The sequence below is a fragment of the Argiope bruennichi genome, chromosome 4 (genome assembly GCF_947563725.1).
Source record: "Argiope bruennichi chromosome 4, qqArgBrue1.1, whole genome shotgun sequence".
Taxonomy (NCBI): Eukaryota; Metazoa; Arthropoda; class Arachnida; order Araneae; family Araneidae; genus Argiope; species Argiope bruennichi.
In genome coordinates, this window is record NC_079154.1 from 73,428,264 (window position 1) to 73,449,826 (window position 21,563).

General features: G+C 27.6%; 1 protein-coding gene across 1 annotated transcript; it reads right to left on the reverse strand.

Annotated features, from left to right (window-relative positions):
* Positions 1-15,508: 15,508 nt before the first annotated feature.
* Positions 15,509-16,671, reverse strand: LOC129966350 (piggyBac transposable element-derived protein 4-like). The gene is made up of 2 exons (XM_056080772.1): positions 16,372-16,671; positions 15,509-16,263 (listed from the first exon to the last, which is right to left on the reverse strand). Exons 1-2 carry the CDS (start codon positions 16,652-16,654, stop codon positions 15,509-15,511), a joined length of 1,038 nt encoding a protein of 345 aa, XP_055936747.1. The 5' UTR covers positions 16,655-16,671.
* Between the last annotated feature and the right edge of the window lie 4,892 nt (positions 16,672-21,563).

Here is a 21,563-nt window from a genome sequence, read left to right on the forward strand (position 1 = left end):
AAAGCTTATAATGTATCTCAAAAAGTGTTTAGTAAGCAGTTTCTGAAATTCCTAAAATACAACGAAATTATCTCTAGTAGTAACGTTATGCAGAAATCCTCAAAGATTTTACGTTAGCGATTTTCCTCATAATCAACAAGGGCTCCAAAATCAAAAAAGAAGTTTGGATTTTACCTATTGCTATCTAAATATAATCAAATCCTTATTATGCTTTTTACAGCAGATACACAGAGGATCTTTCGTGAATTTGGCTCTCGAACTCGTAATTCTGCTACATGCACCATCTTATATTAATTTTTCTGTTGTGCATTTCACGTTTATAAGTCACAAATGTTTCATAATTTCACAACAGGAACATTAACTTTCAAAGAACTGAATGCACACATAAGGAAGATCCATATTATTTTTCTCTTGTTCTTTAGAAATGAAATAATGAAGGAACTTCAGAAAAAGAAATATCCCTGTCTGTCAAAATACATTAATTACGAAGAAATTGTGCAATTATTGTTAACAAAACACAATTTCCAGTTTTCAATGTAGAAGAATTGATATAAGACTAAATTACTTCCGATGCAAATCTTAAAAACGATTATTTGTGAGATGATAATAGAAAAGAATATTTATTTATTTCAAGTACATTACAGTTCTAACATTTCTGTTCTTCTATGATTGAAATAGCCACAGTTTTGAAGTTCTAAGTTTACAAATTTAGACTGTATCCTATATATGCTTAGAATGAGTTTCTAAGCTTAAAATAGTTATTCAATGAATTTGTGCGTCATGTTGTTTGTGGAGTTAATAACAGATCTTTTTATTTCAATATTTAATTCCAAAATTCAAAAAATATACTCACAATAAATTTTATTAAAGAAGTTTTTAGTTAAAAAATTATGCGTAAATACTCCAAAATTTATTACTATTCTTAATGTAAATTAAAAAATATATTGAAGGGTCATCATAGAAATAAAATTAAATGGCAAAGTAATTCTTTTTATCTTAGCTGAGATTAAAAAAAAGGATGGACCAAAAAAGTGACCTATTTTAAAAATAATTTTTATTTCCATTGGATAAGTCACTATGATAATGTTTGAATATTTATATATGTTATTTAAAATTAATTTTAAGTAGCATATTTAAATGAATAAAAAAAAATTTTTTTTTCAAAGAAAGCGATTAACTACTTAAAGTTATATTTCATAATAAAATATTTTTGAGATAATAAAGTTGAAAATAAAAGTTTCTAACTTATATTGAAGATGTATTTCGTTTTCCTGTTATGAAAACTTGAATATCTTTTGATTGTAGACAAATATATTATAATTTATCTAAAAAACGCCTTTCATTTGCTTGTTAAACACTTACCAGCCATTATGCGATAATCCTGGATAGTTTTTTCCCTGCAAATGCATCACAAGCAAATGTTGATTTTTCAGCTATTCAGAATAGTCTAAAAGAATGTAATCAAATCCTAGTCAGCAACAATTGTTTGTGGGGAAGATGCAATTAGACTGAAATGAGGTATCCTTAGATTCTGAGACCCAAATATTCCTTCTACGGTCGTAAAACCGGTCGAGAATTGACACCTGGTTGATCTCTAATCAGGTTACATTATTGGCATGGACTGGAAGATTAGGAAAGATAGAATCTTTGCAATGGATTAGACTGGCCTCGAAAAAGATTGTGCTGATCGAAAAATGATAAGGGACTTCTAGTTAGACGAGAATAAATATTTGATCGTCCTTTTCCTCCTCTCGTGGCTTTGACGATTTCGGAATGTTCTGTGGAAGATTGAGTTAGTAGCTGAAAAAGGGGAATGCTAGCCAATTTAATTAAAATTTCCCTGATTCAGCAAAAGATTTCCTCACTCTGATCTCTTCTATGTGAGGTTTAAACTATGTTTCTGTTTAGGTAGATTACTTTTGTTTATTTTCAATACAGATTAAGACAAATGAAGATTTAAGCTTACCCTCTAAATTAGGGTTTACTTTGTGTAGCGTATTTTGTCACTAAATTGAAGCTACCCACAAATGCTCTCACGTGATGGTTTTCCAGGATTTTCAATTTCCTTGTGAATGATTATCGTTGAAGTTACTCCGTGATCTTTTAATATTATTTTTTATAAAGTTTGGATAGTATTTTGTAAAGATCGTTATTTTTAACTTTAGTCTTCCTTTTCCTCCGAGTTAGAATCTTGATTAAAATCCGGCAACATCTAAAAAAAGTTTCTTACGGGGTTCTATAAAGAATTTCGATTCATTTTTAGGTGAAATTTCTTTGCTTATTACCGTTTGTTTTTATTTATTATTTATAGAGTTGCAACGGATATAAGATTTTATTTTCTTTGCTTTCTGCTACATATATTAACTCCCATTAACTTTCCCATTCTAATCTACATAAAATTCTATAAGAAAAAGTATTGAGATTCTTTCATAAAAATATTAAAAAGTTCTGAATTCCTTCTTATCTTATCTGCATGTTTATAAAATTTTATGAATTTTAATTGAAATTTTAAAGATGAATTGTTGATTTTGTTAGTGACATCATTAAGGCATGCTGGTTCTGCAGTTTCAAATTTTCCATTTCAGGTTTGCTTCATTTCTTTGAGATCAATATTGCTAACAAGAAAACTTTAGAAAACAATGCATTTACGTGAGTTTTCTAACGATTAATTATATAATAGATATAATTAATATATTGTTATCAAAATATAAGTCTTACCATATTCTGATCATTTTAATATGAATTTAATTTTCTATCAGCTCCTGTAAAATTTGAGCTTGAAATTGAAAGGGCAGCAAAAAAATTTCAATAGACGCAATTTGATTTTGCCGAAACCAAACATGTTTTTTAAAAATATGACTACAGAAAATCGAATTCTTCGACATTAAAACCTTAAAATTACAAAAAATAATTGAATAAAAATTTCTCGGATTCATCATAAAATTCAGTTTTAAATTTTACTTTCAAGGGGATTTAAATGTGGTAAATAATATTTTATTTCATTTCAGTCAATACCTATAAGTCTGAAACTAATTATGAAGCCTACATTTTATACAGTCCTCGATATTTTGAATCATATCAGTAAAACAAGCTTACCAATTTAGCGTTTTAATCTTCTACGATCAAACCTGACAGAATTATATAATGTGAATATGATTATTTTAGGACAGTCAACGATTTAATTTTTAAGGGCAATCAGCCTTCGGAAAATCCTTACACTTATTGACGTATTTTCTGCAAGACGGTTGATAGAGAGGTTTAAATTCGGATGTTTTTATTGTACAGAGATAGTGAAATTTTCGTAAGTTAATTAGTTTTATTCGCAAGGAGCGGAACTTTTTTATTTAAAATATTAGGACATTAAGAATATTTTAGGGGAAAAATAGCATGTTTTTGGTATCTGAAAAAAAAAACATTTAATTTTTGATGCATTAGTTTTGAAATAATGAACAATCTTTACAAATAAAGAGAAATAATTAGTTCAGTAATCACAAAAAAATTATTATGAATCAAAGAAATTTTTAAGGAATGATAATATGGAATTAATAAGCAATCTTTATCAATAAAATTTATTCAGTGATTCAAACACGCACTCACGCGCACACACACACACACACACACACACACACACACACACACACACACACACACACACACACACACACACACACACACACACACCGCCTTTAAAAGTATATGTTTAAGAGCATTTCTCTGAAATTACATATAATTACATATTCCGTAAAATGCTCTGAAAAACATTGCACTTTATGTATTTTACAGAACTTAATATCATATTATATTTTTTAAAAACTGTCATAAATTTTCAAAAAATTTAAGCAAGTAAAATTATTTATTAATAATGACTTACAACTGCGGTAATAGTAATCGTTATCTTATATACTTTGTTCCTAGCTTGGTATTTAGGAAAAATTTAAAATTCTAACTAATTGTCACCAGCATCATTTCTTTATAAATAACGTTATTAGAAACTTAACTATTCAATTTAATTTCTTTTACATTTTCTTCAAATATTATTGTAGATTTTTTCATATTCTTTGGAATAATTAATAGATAATTATTAGTTGTTTAAATGGTTGATTTGATGTTCTGTCTTAAAGTTACACAAGAGATACATATAAGGAACCTCGCATATATGAAATTTGGTCAGAGGACGCTAATGATATTTATGCCACTTTCGAAGCCTCCATTACCTGTACTCTCAGAGTTTAAGATGCTTCTAACTCATTTGTATTAACAAATGGATTAAGAGCATGTTGGAACATGATTATATCTACTTAGAAGCATGCTTGCTTCGGAGTACGGCGGAAACATGTTTGCATTTATTTAATCAGTGGAATGACGCTTCGAATACACAACCGTCCATTGTATTAGTTATAGGACATTGCATCTTTTTAGAAACAAGTTTATCAACTACAGGTTTCCACTGAAAAAGTAAAACAGAAGTGCCTGGAAAAGCACATTTTGTATGCCGAAATTTCACATATTAGTTGCGATAGACAAAGAAATTCTGAACATCATGCAGTTCGATGGACAGGCAAGAAGAAAGTATATAAATATTCTAACTTTCAGGGATCAAAAGAGCACCCACAAGCATCAATATAAAATTAGCAAATGTAGTGTTTGTATTTAAATATATAAGCAAAGAACATTGTATTTTACATATAACGCATGTACAGCAAATAAAAATAATCTCAAGATTTGCATTAGACTGATGAGGGTTTTAGCATATACTTGTTAATAAAATTTTTAAATTTAGTTCTAAAGGTTGATAAATTAAATAAAAATATATTTGTGCACATATATTTTACGTGTGTAAAGTGATTTTTTTTTGTTTTAATTATTTTCCACTATATAATTTTATATTTATAATGATTTATAAACATTATATAACTTATAAATTAGATTTTTTAAAATTTAACTACCATATTACATTATACATATAGAATCCAAATTTAATTAAGCATATTTGTTGACTGACGATCAAATTTCTAAATTATTGAAGCAGCATATTTTTATGCAGAACCCACAGGTGTAGAAAATTTCAATATTCTTCATAACTTATCAGGAAGGGAGTGGAAAATCGTTTACAAAATTACATTTTGTAAATATGAACCAGGTCATATTGGCAAAGGTAAATAAAAGTGAAAAAGGATTATTTAAAATAGGCTTAAACAATGTTCGATTATACTTATAAGAAACAAAAAAATAAATTTTAAATTGTAGATTAATGAACATAATTGATGATTTTCACGCTAAAAGCAATTCTCTAACTATATTTCTTTTAAGATATTATTTCACCTATTTTTCTTTTGATATGAAGCTCCTACAGAGGGAGAATATGTAGTGACAAATTTGGCAAAATTCAAAGTGAAAAATTAAATTAAAAAAAAGTTCTATGCTTAGTTACAATTAAAGCATAAACGTCTGTACATTTTCATGCTGCTACTGTCCAAGTGGAAAATAAATGTAGGATTATGTATCTCCACATCATTGTGGTATGATAATAAGTTGAGGCTTAACTTATGTTTTTTACATGCAACAAACATATCATGGATTTTCATAGATCCTAGATTTATCATAGATTTTTATAAACTATGTTTTTAAAATTTTATGAAAAATATATAACTTTTATTACAGAATTTTGGTTTATCTATTAGTGTGCCTTAAATTTAAATAAATAGTATTAGTTAAGAATTAAAAAAAAACAAGCAAATTTGTACTGAGTACTTCCATTAAGGAAATATCGATTAACAGTTAAGTTGTTCGACACAACTTAATAGAACTTATTACTTAGTTGGAAGTTGTTACCTGCAATTTACAAGTATCGTAATTTACATATTATATTTAGGTTAACATAAATAAATAATTATAAAAATCAATGTAATATAAAAATTAAACTATTTTCAATGCTTGCTAAATAAAAATGAACGTGGTTTTCATCTTTTAATACAGAATGATTTAAATATGTCTTTATAATTTTGAATTTAAGTAAAAATTAAATCAAATGTAAAAATGAATAAAATTGTAAAAATAAAATAAATAAAATGATAAAATTCAATCAAAATAAAAATGTTTTATATCTTAAAAAATCTTCTTTAACAGTATCATAATAATCGTTTGTTTATAAGACTGATAAAACACTATTTTTGATTACAAATATTTTTATTTTAAATATTTGATTTGATATTTTACTGCAAGATAGATAACTGCAGCAAATAATCAAATCAGTCATTTGAAAACACAAAGGAATTTTCATAATGTTTTAATCAAAAGCTAAATTGTATCTTTTGCAAAAAGTATTGTTTATAATGACGTAAACAAATTGTAAATATAAATATCATCCCAAACAAATATTTCTCATCACCATTTTCTCTAAAAGGGATTCTAGAATACATAATCGTTTACCTTTTCCTATACTCTCATATGTTTTGCTTTAATGTTAGAAGTAGAATGGGAAATATAAATATTATATAAAATAATTTCAGATCTAACATTTCAGAAAAAAATTCCTTAGAGCAGAATTATTTTATAACACTTCGTTCGTGATGCTGGTTTCTATTTTTCAAAAAAGCATTGTCTTAATGTTTAACCTTTTATTTCAAATGCCAAAATCTTTAAACTAAAATATTTTTATGACGTAAATTATCTATTCACCTTTCTATTTGAGATGACATAAATAAAGTTCTATACGTCCCCTTTTCTGAAGATGAGTGTTGAGCTATTTGCATTTCAACGACTCTTTGCACTGTAGTGTAAGATAAAGAGTAAATTTGCGTGAATAAGCAAGCCACTTTATGACTCCGAGAATATCTTTATTTTGGCTCAGAGAATAGCGGTGTTTCGTTCGCTGCTTTTCCCTTCCACTCTCCTTCGCAGTGCTCCTCGACCATTTAGAATGATTTGTATGCAAGAGGGATCATCAGAGATAAAAAAAAAAAAGGTTGAAGTTTATCTCAAGCGCGAAGAGAAAATGACACAGGTCTTTACTATCGTCTGACTTTCTCAAGCAAGAGCGGTGAATTGGATCTGCATTTTCAACAAAGATATTCTTGAGTTAAATTGATAGGGCATTGTTATGGGGCTTTTGAAAATATTTAGAATGACATAAACTTCAGATAGACAAGTGACTTGTCAATGACACGCAACACAAAATGTTTACAATGAATCGTGAAGAATGTTTCATAGTTTCAGTAGGAAGTGAACGAGAATTATTTTGTTCATTTTTGAATTGGTGCTCAAAGAAAGGTCTTGGAAGTAATATAAGGAGTTTAACAAGTCTTCCTATGATTTTTTCAAATTATAAAGTGGTTTAGAATTGTTATACTCTCAGTTTGGTTTGGTATGATTTAGTTATATTAACCCGTCCCGTTTTTTAAAGTAATGCTAAGGCTTTTGGGGACGGACCTCATAATTTTGTGCCACTGTCAAATGACGAGGATGACACCTGAGATATCATCCCCTAGTCAAGCGTCTACACCATACCAGTGTTAGGACGTTTGTCCCCGGCGGATTTGAAGCGCACCAGACTAGCTTACACAACGGTTCTTCGGCGGAATCGGGTCTCGAATCTGAAACCCTCCGGTTTCGTAACCGAGACCTTACCAAAAGATCAAACTGGTTTCGAATTGTTATGCTTTCGGAATAATGAGATAGTATAATGGAAACTTGCATTTTATTTCTGAGTTGTTATAAATGGCATAAGTGATATATCTTTACATTCTCAAAAATTTTATCCTATATTATTAATTATATTCGATACATCATTAAATATTAAACGTAAGCTGAGTTTGTACTTTATAGCTTAAGCATGAAGCCATTTCTCTTCTGCTGTTTGAATGTTAGGCTTTTCTGCTGATCCCTACAGTAGGTTGGAATCCATTATGGGTTATACATTATAGGGCTTTAGACATTATTTTTATAGACAGGTGATTATCCCAAATATAACGGTAAACTAATGTCCCAAGCATTATATCAAGGAAAAATATGTTTTACTTCTTTCTTAAATTGCTTAAAGAAATAAAAGCACATTTACTGGTGTCACTTAAGGTGTAATTGTTTATTGGTATTGAAAGTAAAAGAATATTTAGAAATTAATATGTAAAATAAAATAAATAAATAATATAGACACATTTTAAGCATTGAAGGAATGACTAAAAAATCTAGAAAACATTTTCTTAGGTTGTTGTTTTGCCCGCTATTAGTTTATAAATAATTTTAGACCTTCTCTACCGTTCGAATGTGCATGAATGGTTTATAAATTACATGAAGTAAACTCAAAGTTTGTAAAGAATTGAAGTATTTTCACGTTTTCAGCATTTAATAATAATATTATTCATTAAAATACTATGCTCAATTCATATTCATTAGAAAATTGAATTTAAAATTTTTAAATTCACAACTTTACAATAATTTAATAAAGACTAATTTAACAATTATGTATACATAGCTATTTAAAAAATACATATCTTTAGGATATAATAATTATTAATAAAAATAAATAAAATAAGAAAGAAAATAGGCAATGCCATTAATATTATTTTCAAGCAAAATAAAAGTTTATTTTAAATGCGCAAAAGCATATATATATCTTCAGGTTTCAAATTTTACAACAAAGGTATTTTCTACAAATTTAATCTGTTCATGAAAATAATAACTTTTAACAATATTCAGAAATTTCTCTATTTACTAGTATTTTCTTCAATTTTAAATTTATAATACCTGCATAAGAATTTAATAGAAATGTTTTAGTCCAAAAATAATATAACAATTAATTAATGTTGCTTAATTTTTTTTAAAAAAAATTGCTGCTTTTATGAAAAAAAAGGGGCATGAAAAACTTTAATAATTTTTGACCATATTTGTTGGCCAAACAAATCATTGTATCTTTAAAGGACCATTGGTTTACATGCGTCATCAGAAATATCGATATTTTATTCTTTGGTGAAATCAATGACAATAGTTGACAAAAAACCGACAATTTGTCTAGATTATGTGTTTATCTACGTTGTCTTTTTTATTTGAACTGTGCATAGGATAGATTGATTTTAATTTTTTCGATTGAAATAGCAATTCGCAAATACGGCATACTGAGTAATTTCAAGAATGGAAACTTTGCTTTCTTCTAGATTTAAGATAAAGGGTTACTTTTTATTTTCCCCGCCTGTTTCAGACGATTATTTGATAAAATTGCTTATCTCTTGTAGGTCTAATCTATAGTATTCCATCACAATATTTATGTATAATACTGTACATATCGAATTTCACGAGTCTTTTTAGAGCGAGTCTCAGCAAATGTTTAAATCCAGTACCGAAGATTAAATTAATTTATTAGACGAAGATGGCAATTTTTAGTTTATTGTGAGAATGCTATAAATCGAACATATAATATTTCACCAGTAATAGCTTTTATATAAATAAATAGTAACATTAAATGAGATAATAAATTGTCTTTCCACTGCATGGTTTATTCTAATTCGGCAAAAAATCATCACATTAATTTGGACCAAGGCAATATTGCAACTGATTTTTATTAACAAGATATGCCATATTTATGAACTTAATTTCACAGGTTCTATTACATAAAAATTTGCAGCATAAGAATGCAAATGAATTTAATTTCAGTGCAACGAAAAATAAATGACAAATAAAGAATGGCTTCATAATTTGAAGAAAAATGCATTAGTAAAAAAATCGTACAAGATATGGTAAACCAACTAAATTTGATTAACATATTTAATTCTTTATTGACAATTAACATTCTAAACTTTTAAGGTTTGTACTTGAAGAAAAAATTCGCTTTTTGTTTCAATATATGATATTTATAATACATAATTCAAATATTTAAACTTTATAAAAAAGTTCTTTTTAATTTGAAATTTTATTTAATTTAATATCCTTTTCTTCAAATAAAAGGACGTAATAAAATTGGTCCAGTGAATAAATTTTTGATCTGAAAGTTTTTATTTGTTTAGCCTCTAGAAATTTATTAATTAAAAGGAAGAAAAGATGCGAATACAAATTTCAACACAGGACCATTATTTTTCAAAAAAAATAGATAATTTTACAGCTCATAAAAGATGCTTAAACTTAAAGTAATATAGTTAAAATTTTTTAAATGCAAATTTACATTTTTAAACTTCAAATTTTTATGGTTGAAAACTAAAATTCGCTAACATGGATTAACAAACTTAGATTTTCAATTTTTTTTTTGATTAGAAACAAATTCAGAATTTAGGCTCGTACCGATAGACCTAAATAATTTTCAATTTGAATACATTTTTTTTTGTTAAACATGTGACCACAATTACATTTTATTAAATTTAAATTTTAAATTTCCTCAATTTTTTTTGTGATACACATTAAAGTATAAGGATAAATAACAATTTTTTAGAAGATTTATAGATTTAAAACATATTTAATATCTGTTTTTAAGATATGAAACATTTTTTATCTGTTAATTTATATTCTCCCTTTTTATCAATTTGAAATGAATTTTATAAAATCTGCTCATAATTTAATCGTTATTGCTTCACGTTGGATTGAAAATAAATTCTGTTGCATTCTATTCTTGCTGCAAAAGATTATGCTCATAAGTATGGCAAGATTTGTTAAAAAATTCAATTGCAATGTTTGCTATATCGAAATTAATGTAACGATTATTTGGCGATCCAAAGTAAGATGTATGGTGGGAAGACAGATTATTATTGTTTCAGTTAGCGCTAATATTTATATAAAAATATTATGGAAAAAGATGGGATAGTTAAAACACATTTTATTTTCTATAAAGATAAAATATTATATATTTTTAAATGTTGCATTTTATTTATATTCTTTTTTTTTAAGTTCTATCATTTAAAAAAAATTATTTATCTTATTCAAAAGTTTCAAGTTTAACTTCATAATTAAAAATATAAAATGCATCTGTTGTACAAATTTCAGTTAAATTATTAATATGGCTACAAGAAACTTATTAATTAATATTAGTTAGAGGCAGATGTGACCATCAACAGTAGACTTTCTTCTTGCGAAAAATCAATACCTTGCCAATAATTTTTTTGTTATTAATTGGCATTCGAAAGTTTACATTTGTATGCATGAAAGCAAAAATTTGCTTTCTATTTATTTACTTTTTAAAAATTGAATATTTGCGCTTTTTGATAAATAATTTGAACTATAGAATGATTTTAAGGGTCGTAAATATTTTTTTTTATTTAAGAAAATTCTTTTTCGTAAACATGTAGTCATAATGACAATTTTTTAATCAAATTCAAATTTTGAATTCCTAAAAAAAAAAAAAAAAAAATTCATGACACATTTTATTACTTGAAATCTTTCGCTTGTTCTTTTTATTTAGTTTGAAACATTTCAATTCTAATGAGTCAGGAACTGGAAACATTATATCTTTGAACTGATAATAGGAGTTTGAAACAGTAAAGAGGTAGAATTTGTTTACTGTCTGCTGTCTGTGTTTTCCTTCATAATCTTTGGTTTAATTAAAAGTTTTGGTTATGTAAATTTTAGAAATGGATTTTAAAATGTATTCACATTAAAATTTCTAAAGAAAATAAATTTATTTGTAAGACCTTTTTCTGGAAAATTTTGAAAAAAAAACCCATCTTTATGTTATTATTAAAACTTATACCTTAAGTCTAAGTTTCATATTCATTTAAAGTTAAAACTATAAATATAATTATTTTTTGCATATTCTTTTATTGCCATTATTTGTGTTGACTTTACTCAGAATATTTAAAAATAAAAATTGCACTGAGTAATCTTATAATATTATAAAATTGAGCTTTTAAAAAATTAAAAATAATTTTTATTGATATGAAATGCTGATAGATTAGTGGTAAGGGATCCAATTTTCTCACTTTATTTCAAATTATAACATTAAATTGTTCGAATAATATGTTTTTGTATTATAGTGTAGATTTTTAATACTTTCAAAAGCTGTATTTCACACATTTCCAAAGTGGCTGCCGTGAATTTATCTTATGCATTTTTTGACATATGGTTTCTTCTCTCTCTTTTGAAGTTTCGCTTAGGATTTTAGCATTTGACAAGCATTTCACGTACTTAAGAAAGATTCAGAAGTATTCTTTTCTTTTCATATGTCCCTCTGCTGTCAGATTGCTCTCAGACCAAATGCCCCTCAGTTTATAGTGCATCACTGCATCTGATTCTTGGCTTTGATGTCCAGATCTAAATTCTTGGGATGGAATAAGCAAAAAAGTACTCTAGGATTGCTGAAAGAAAAATCTTAAAATGTCTTGAAAAATGCGCGATGTCAGAGAGGTATTGCCTTTTGTTTGAAGAATTCTTTTATTCTATTTATTTTTTGTTGAATAATTTATGGCAGGATATTTCAAATATTATTCTCATCTTCTGATTCAAATTGTGAAAATTTCGAAATTTCATTTCGATTGTTTAGTGACTATTGATAACTAATTTTTCTATGCTACATTTTAACGCCATTACATATCGGAATTCCCTTTGTATTATGAAAAATATTTAATTTAAAAACAAAAATGATTTAAATTCACTGGACAAATGCAATTTGGCATTCTGAAATATAATTTCATATTACCCCAGGCCATTTTATGACGTCACTTTCTGTATTTTACTGCAACATGTGAAATGGATTTGAAAATTACATGTGCATGATGTGAACATGAATCTGTTCCATTATATAAATAAATAAAACTAAAGCACACTAATGTATCACTTAGCACAATATAGATTAATATGCACTCAGTCAATTTTTGAAAAATAATGATATATATGCAAACATTTAGCCATGCTTAAAATACCTTCAAATTTTCTTTAACTTATAAACACATTTTATTACGTCGAAATAAAGTCCTATAGGAAATGTTCAAAATACATCATTTACACACGCTGCAAAAATTTTGCCTAAAAAATCAAAATGAAATACAAATTAACCCTTTTTTACAAAAACAAATATTTAATTACTCTTTTCCTTATTATTTTTAAAACTAAGGAATGAAGTTTTCTTATTTTATTATACTAATAACGAATGAAAATCATAATATTAATTCTAATCAATATTATTTTCTTGGTTTATTTCAATAAATCCTCTTATTTAATTTGAGGTTTATATTGTGTTATGAAATATATTTGACAAATTTAATGTTAATAGTTACTATATGTTAATTATTTTTCTGGTATGTTTTAATGCAGTTAACTTTCTGTAATTTGTAAAACATGCATACTATTTTCGTACTGGAATAAGTTACCAATTCCTTAGGAGGAAAACAGAAATGAAGTTGTAACTGATAACATTTCAGATGACCTGTGCAATTAAATCAAGAGATTTGATGTCATTAACATTATATATTAAATATCTTTAACAATTTAGAATTAATTATTAAGGGAACTAGGAATATTAAACTATTCTTGAGAAATTCTAACTGCGAAATATCTGCAGTCAAAGGCAACTGATACAATACCATTTTAACTCTTCAACCGGCTGGAACGTAGAAAGTCGCTCCAACGTATCTTTCGAATCCCGGCTGGAACGTAGGAAGTCGCTCCAACGTGTCGTTCGAATCCCGGCTGGAACGTAGGAAGTTGCTTTCCGCAAACTGTTTGAATCCCGGCTCCAACGTAGAAAGTCGTCAATGCTTTCCCCCTTAAAGGCAATAAACGAGGTGGGTCATCTGCTTGTTAAGGTCATTTTGTGGTTTTCGCTGACAGTTAGAATTTGGGTGGTCCCTCCAATTAGGGGAATGAACTCACGAGAAGTGGAAATAACGTTCTTCGCAAGAATTCACGATTGCAGGATCGATTGGTGATATGAGCTGTATACTTCATTATTGATTTGAATATTTCATTATTTCACAGCAAATTTAATATACAGGTGAAAACTATCATACTTATTAAAGGTAGGGAATCCCTCATATTTACATGTCATAATCATGTATAACAGTTAATGACTGTGATTAGCTCGCAAAAACAGATTTGAATTTTCAGTACTTTATTGATGAAATATTAAAAAAATACGTTTGAACTTTTAATAATACATTTTTTAAAACGCAGTAAAATATAAAAAAAATCCTTATATAATTTTTTAAAATTTATTTTCATTCCACTTATTAATCGAGACAAATATTTATTTATAAATGTAATTTTAATTATTGCTTAGGCTTTGTATATAGATTTTGGCGAAGTATTTAATACGTAATGAAAGGCACATTTGAAAACTTTTGGATCTAATTATATATTTATTTTTTATAGTTTAGAGTGAACTATAGTAAAAGTGTTTTTAATTATTTTTATAAACGTTTTTATTTAAAGTATCCTAATAAATGTTGTTACTATTATTCTTTTTACTGCTTAATATTATTTTTTAGTTCACTATTTTAATACAAGCGCTGTTTACTGCTTTTTGCAAATCATATTTGTCTTTTTTTCGGGAAAGGGGCTCGGGAAGGGAAAAAACGTTTCTTTTATAGATATTTAAAAAAAAAACAATTAGAAATTATATTTTTAAAATATATAATTATATTATAAATATATATTTAAAATCTCTATAAAAAAAACCACATTGAAATGGGAAGAAGTTTTGTGTCTTGTGACGGGCTGCGAAAAGTATAAATGAAAAGAAAAAAAAATAACATAGAAATAATAAGGACTATTAAAAAAAGTTTATTATATGAAAGAAAGAAAATATATTTAATAAATGGGGAACTATTATAGAAATATTTATTTATATTCAACAAAATTCGATGATGAGTGAATTTAATAGATATTGCTTTGAAAAATGGAAAGAATAAATTGTATCTGTGTGATTATAATTATTGCTTTGCATTAAAACAGTATTAGCTATTTAATGAAATTAAACAAATGCATTTAAAGGCTGATACGATTTCTAGCTGTTTGAACGTATCCCAAGGCTGTGGATTCAGAACTTAATAATGAATACTGATTTACATGCAAACTTAAAAATGAAAGTAAATGAATGCAATTATAAATAAAAGTTACTACCTAACAGATGATACATTTTTTTATATATATCTGCAACAAAGCTGCCGATAATCTGTAGAATATAAATATTTTAAAATGTCTTCTAGAAGAAATTTTAAATATAATAAAATTTCTAAGATTAATAAATATAACACAAACAGTGCTGCATAAAATCTGTTTATTTTTTACTAGAAATATTTTTTAAAAAATAATTAAGCGATTATTAAAAGTTTTTCATCAGAAATAGTTTGTATACTTTCTTTGAAAAGTGACAAAATTAGAAAATAACTGCCAAATTCCACGTATCATTACAGAATTCTTAAAAGTGAGAATATTAACATGAAGCTATAAATACTGAAAAAAAAAAAATACGAACTTAAAATACAGCAAAATTTTTAGATGAAATTTATAAAAAGGCATAATTCAATATTTGAAAGATAAATGTGATCATGAGCAAGTTTTACAATATTTCATCCACTGCAATTACATGTAAGGAAATTTAAAAAACAGATTGAGTGTGATATATCTCAAAACATGGAGCAGCGCATAAACCCACTTTGCAGATTACACATTCAAAACGTGTTTCTCTTCTCACTCTTTTACCATTTGCATTTGTTTTTGAGCAACACACGACACATCTCCTAGCAGAGTATTTTTTGTTTTCTGTTGGAGCAACTAAAGACGGAAAATGTCTGCCCGTCAATCTTCCCACATTTTCAATACTCTTTGGGACTTTAGACGATGGTAATCCTCTTCCTTCCTCACATAATCTCTCTATCAATCGCATTCTAAATTCCAGATGATTTACACTTCCTCCCTTTTTTTTATAAAGCAGAAAAGCATTCCACACAGCCTGGTCAAGTAGATGTCGAAATATTTTTTTGTAATATTTCCTTTGTCGGCTTCTGGGTGAAGAATAGTATGCTAAGCACTGATCCGACTTATCAACTCCTCCCATAGATCTATTATAATCGACTACCACCTTAGGCTTTTGTTTGGTTGTAGTGGATATTTTTGATTCAACACTAACTAATGCAGCATTATGAATGGTACTTAGCATTGTTAGAACCTTCTTGTCTTTCCACTGTAGTACCATAATTTTTCCCTTTTGAAATGCTCTCAATTCATGCTTTTTCAATTTTGTGTTCTTAAATTCCACCGGTAACCCTTTTCTGTTTCCTCTAACAGTTCCTATCAAATCAGTTTTATATTGAAGAAGAATTTCGGCCACTTCCGGAGAAGTATAAAAATTGTCTGTTGTTAGCTGATATCCTTTATTTTTAAGTTCATGGATTAAAGTCAGTACACATTTTGTAGATAATCCAAATTGTTCGTATTCTTCCATGAAAAGGGTTCCTTTACCGGTATAGATAATAGAATTCCAAATGTAACCGCTTTCTGATTCACAGAGTTGGAAAAATTTAATTCCGAATCTAGCTCTTTTAGTTGGAATGTATTGCTTCCATGCAAGTAAACCCTTGAAAGCAAGCAAAGACTCGTCTATTGTTACAGATTGATTGGGTGTATAAGCAGATTTAAATCTCTCAACCAGCATGTTATGGATATCAAAAATTTTTCTTAACTTTGCATTTGGATGCGTATTTTTATTGAATTCATCTGAATTCTCAAAATGAAGAAATTTCATTAGCAAACTGAATCTTTTCTCACTCATGATTTGTCCAAAGAAAGGAGTGTTTAAAATGGGTCTTATGCTCCAGTACGTTGCTTCCACAGATTTTTGCATTATTCCTTGAAGTAAAAGTAAACCAAAAAATAGATGTAACTCTTTTATATCCGTATTTTTCCAATTTAATGCTCTCGATGATGGTGTCAAATCGGTTTTGTTGAAAAAGTCTTCGGCGTATCTATTTGTTTCTTCCATAATAAAACTCATCACTGCATTATCAAAAAATATGCTGAAAAACATCATCGGATCATCTGAGTCCCCAAGGAAATTTTTTGCCGCTGAACTGATACCAGGAGTCGAAGTAAATTGAAAATTTGGAGGAGCAGGTGAAAGTGCTTGCAAGTCAATAGGACACCAACAGCGAGCCGCATTTAAAGTATCATCGTCAGACTCACTTTCAGAGTATTCATCTTCAGACGATAACATTAATTCATCACAGTCAGAATAGTCAGAATTTGAATCCATATTAAGCTCATCAATTTTCTCATAAATATAATATTAATTACTTTGACTGCAGGAATTCAATTGCAAATTTCAATAACATATTAAAGAAACTGGATGATAAAATCTTTCATTAAAGCAATCAACATTTATTTAATTAAATAAATATTAATAAGGTCTACTCAAGTTCCCTGCGCAGTGCACTTCCCTCGAGTTGCTAGACCTTTCAAACAGAAAACTATAGCCAGCAAAACTTAAGAGCCTTTGGATTTAAAATCTAAGAATAAGAATCCTGGTGAATGCCTATATAAGTCAAGCTGTTATGAAGAAAATACCAATAAGAAATTAGAATTTGAACATGTGGCCAATAAGAAAGCAGAGGCAATAAAAAGTGATAAAGGATTTATTTAGAGAGCCCCTTCCCCTCATCTAAAAGGATTTTTTTTTTTTTAATGCTGCTTCGATTTTTCAGATTTCTTGGATGACATTTTGTAGAGAATATGCAACCCGTCAATTGATAACAGTCAGCAACATTTTTACTATCTACTGTCTACTCTCAATGAAGACATAATGGAACCATTCCTATTTGCTTGGAACAATGTCGAAGAGTTGGACCGATGTGGTGTAAATGCATAATATTCTGTTTTATTACCACCATGGTTCATTTATCGTTTTACTGTGCAATGTGTTTTAAGAGAAACTTCTCACAGATTATCTCAAGAATATTTTTTTTATTATTATTATTTCTATGGATTTCGGTTCTGTTCAATTGTTAGTATTCCGTAAGAAAGTGCAAGTGTTTCTCTATGTGAAAGTAGTTTTTCGGCTTGTCCGTATTGTTAATAGAAGTTTTACGATCAAATCAAGCAGTAAAATGTCAGTAGGTTTAGTGCTAACAGTTACCCGAGTTACGTTACAAAGAGAAGCGTTATATCTGGCGACAATAGCCTATTGAAGAAACATTTGTGTCTCAAAACAGGGTTATATAAAACATGCTCCAGGCAAATTGTACAATAGAAGTACTAATTTTGCATTGAAAGGGAGGATATTTTCCCTTGCTAGGCATTCAGCAAGACACGAAAGAATTCTTGAAGGATGTTACGAGTATTTCTTTTAATCTTTACCATTCTTGAAATTTATGAGTCTTGGATTCAAAAGATTTATTCATCACTCTTGAAAGCACTGTTCTTTTTATAAAATTAACGTCGGTATTATGGCAATAATCTATGAAAAAAGTTTTAAAGTTTTGCTCTTTATTCAAGTTCAAATTTTGGTTCAAAAAATTGTGTGCTCTATCATTTTTGATTTTCATATTTATTAAAGTTTTTTTCATAGAACATTTAAAGACGTACTTCTTAATATATTTAATAATAATTAATAACTAACAAGTAAAATAAAAAAAATCGATTTCTCTGTTCACTAATATAATGCAAATGGATTTTATTACTAAATTGGTTTATATTTTGGTTGAAATTCGGCTATTGATCAGACACTAGTAAAGATTGTTTCCAATAGAAAAATTGCTTCCTTTAGGAAATTTATTTCTAATGCACCTCCTAAGGCCGGTCCTAATAGCAATTTTTAAAAATGAGCTAAAATTTTTTCACCAATGCTTGATTTTGCATTTGAACTTTATCTAAAGTATAACAATTTTTTTAACAAAAGCATACCACTGAAACATACTCAACATTAAAGAATAAGTTGAATCATATCTTGATATCAACAATAGAAGCAACAATAAAGACAATTTAATTTCACTTCCATAATTTCTTTCCTTTCATAATGAAATATACTGATGTAAAATATACATAAATTCGATAAATTGATATACAAATTTCAAAATAATTAATTTTTTTTTCTTTGAATTACCCCGGGAAAATTCTAATTAAAATTTTTGTCATGCTTTAAAAATTAATAATTTACGAAAATATTAGCTTTTGAATTTTTTAAAAGCTATGTGTGAATCTTACCTTTTGCTTTGATAAAAAATAGTTACAGATGATAAGATTTTAACATCATGTGACCCCAATGAGTCATCTGTGACTAGACCACCAATAACTTGTTGCTTTACCACACCAACATGATTCTCCGACCCAGTCTTTGCTAATTAATTCTATGACGTTAAAATTCACGCTTCTCTCTATTTTTCTTATATATATAAAATAACTTATATATACTATTTCTGATTTAGCGCAATCTTCTTAATATGTAATGTCATTGTTAAGCCACTTTTCTTCCATCCAATTTTTGTGACCGGAGGATAAGATCCTTTAAATGAAGAACTCTGTCCTTCCTCCACAAACTGGCAAAACTATTACAGATTCATTAATATCTATAATTTGTTTTATTTTAATTAATGTGCCAAAATTTATAGCAAGTACTTTTATTGTTGAAATGAAATAAAAACCTTATTTTTCACTCACGGGTTTTTAAACTTCGCTGAAGTTATGATTACCTACTCTAGATTGTTTTTCTTTTATTTTATTGTGCATCCGTTTTTTGAAATTCACATGAAGTGAAATATATTATAAATGTTGCCAATGAAATTCGTTTGAATTGTTCAGACATGAAGAGCATGGAAGTACCGGTCTGAAAGGGGTAATTCTTAATTATTCGATATATGCAGCTAAGTCTCATTTTTATCTGCGAGATTTCATAATTTACGAATTTTTACAAAAAATCATGATGTTGTAACTTAATAAAATGGGTACAATTTAAATTTTGAGTTCATTGATGGAGTTAAATGAAGGAAAGGTTTCTTTCCAATATTTGGCGGCAGAGAAATGCATGGATTTAGGAAATTATTTTTGCGCTGACTTTGAGTCCTTTTTATCAAGATTTGTGACAAGATTAGGAATGATATAAGAAATTGCCATTCAAAATATTCACCTACTAAAAATATGAATGAAATGATAATTTTTATCAGATATAAACCTCGTGAGTAAATGGATGCATTAATAAGTTTTCATATTTCAGCATTAAAATTATCTTTAAAAACGTATCATCTTACCTTATTGCTTTAATTATTTCAAAATAAGATAATATGTCAAAAATATTCAAGTTAATAATATTTTCATAAACATATTATCAATAAAATATTCACCTACTATATATTGACCAAAGATTTTTTTAAGTTCTGAAAATAATAAAACAATGGAATAGGAAACAAAAATCTAAAACAAAAAAAAATCATGCAAATTTTTATTTAAAAATTTTCAATAACAGATTATATTTTCCGAAATGAACGTAGTATTTTTACTATTACGTATTATTAAATCATTAAAAATAAATTTTTTACAATCTGTTTTAATAAGAAAACAATATTATATATATATATATATATAATATGCAATGCTATTTTCTTTTCGTATACCAAATATACGAGTAAAATGCTTAAAACTAAAAATTAGATGAAACTTAAGTAAAATTCTCTGAATGTCAGTAAAAAGAATATATTATATTCGTAATGCAATTTGATAAATGGTAATTCCTCTAAATCATTTATTAAATAAATTTTTCTATTACTTAAAAAAAATTATAAAATCATATTGCGGAATTTTTTATTTATTTGTGAATTTATGCGGAATTTATTTTTGAACAAATTCTATTTTTTGCAAATATTGCAGATTAAAAGAGAAGTTCTTAGTCTTCAGAGCGAAAACCAAATTCTGAGTTGAAAAACCGCATGGCAATTGCCCTGCGTTGACAGATTTATTACTTGATTAATCGGTCAGTACTATTCAAAATCCCCGATGTTTAGGGGGACGTGATAGTCGAGAAGCGGGAAAGTTTACACCCTGCTGTTAATGGTCGGGGGAAAGTAAAAACATACCAGGCCGGTTTACGAACGTTCTGCCAATTTCTTTTCTAGTAAATTGTGTTCATCCATTATTTTGACTGCCGCCGTTTTAAGAACATTCTTAAGCTAGACAGCCGATGGGTTAAGAAAACTTAGAATTGAAAATAGTCATAAAGAATTTGCAAAATCAATTTGTTCCGAAAGAAATGTAGCCTCACATAAATGAGGCTCTTAAAGCTGGAATACAAATTACAGTTTATTGAAAGCTCCAATTATTGCCTTCATAGAACAAATAAAAGGGTACATTTTTGTCAACATGCTGCGACAATGGCGTAGAAATCTTTCTTCATGCATTTGGTACGTGATAAAACCTTCTATTTAAGATTTCAAATTACTTGCGTCATTATTCGTGGCTTGCCTAACAAGATAAAGAAATTGAGAGAACTCTAAAGTAGGTAGGTTTAATTGCTATTCTGTGTTTAAATGAGAATGCTATTTCTGGCAAAGGAAGATATTTAATTCGTCTATTGAGAGTTATTTGTCACAAATATGAGGTCAGAGATGTAATTAGTAATTTCTATTAACTACACCATTATATCTATATTCAGTACTCATTGAAGTGAAATT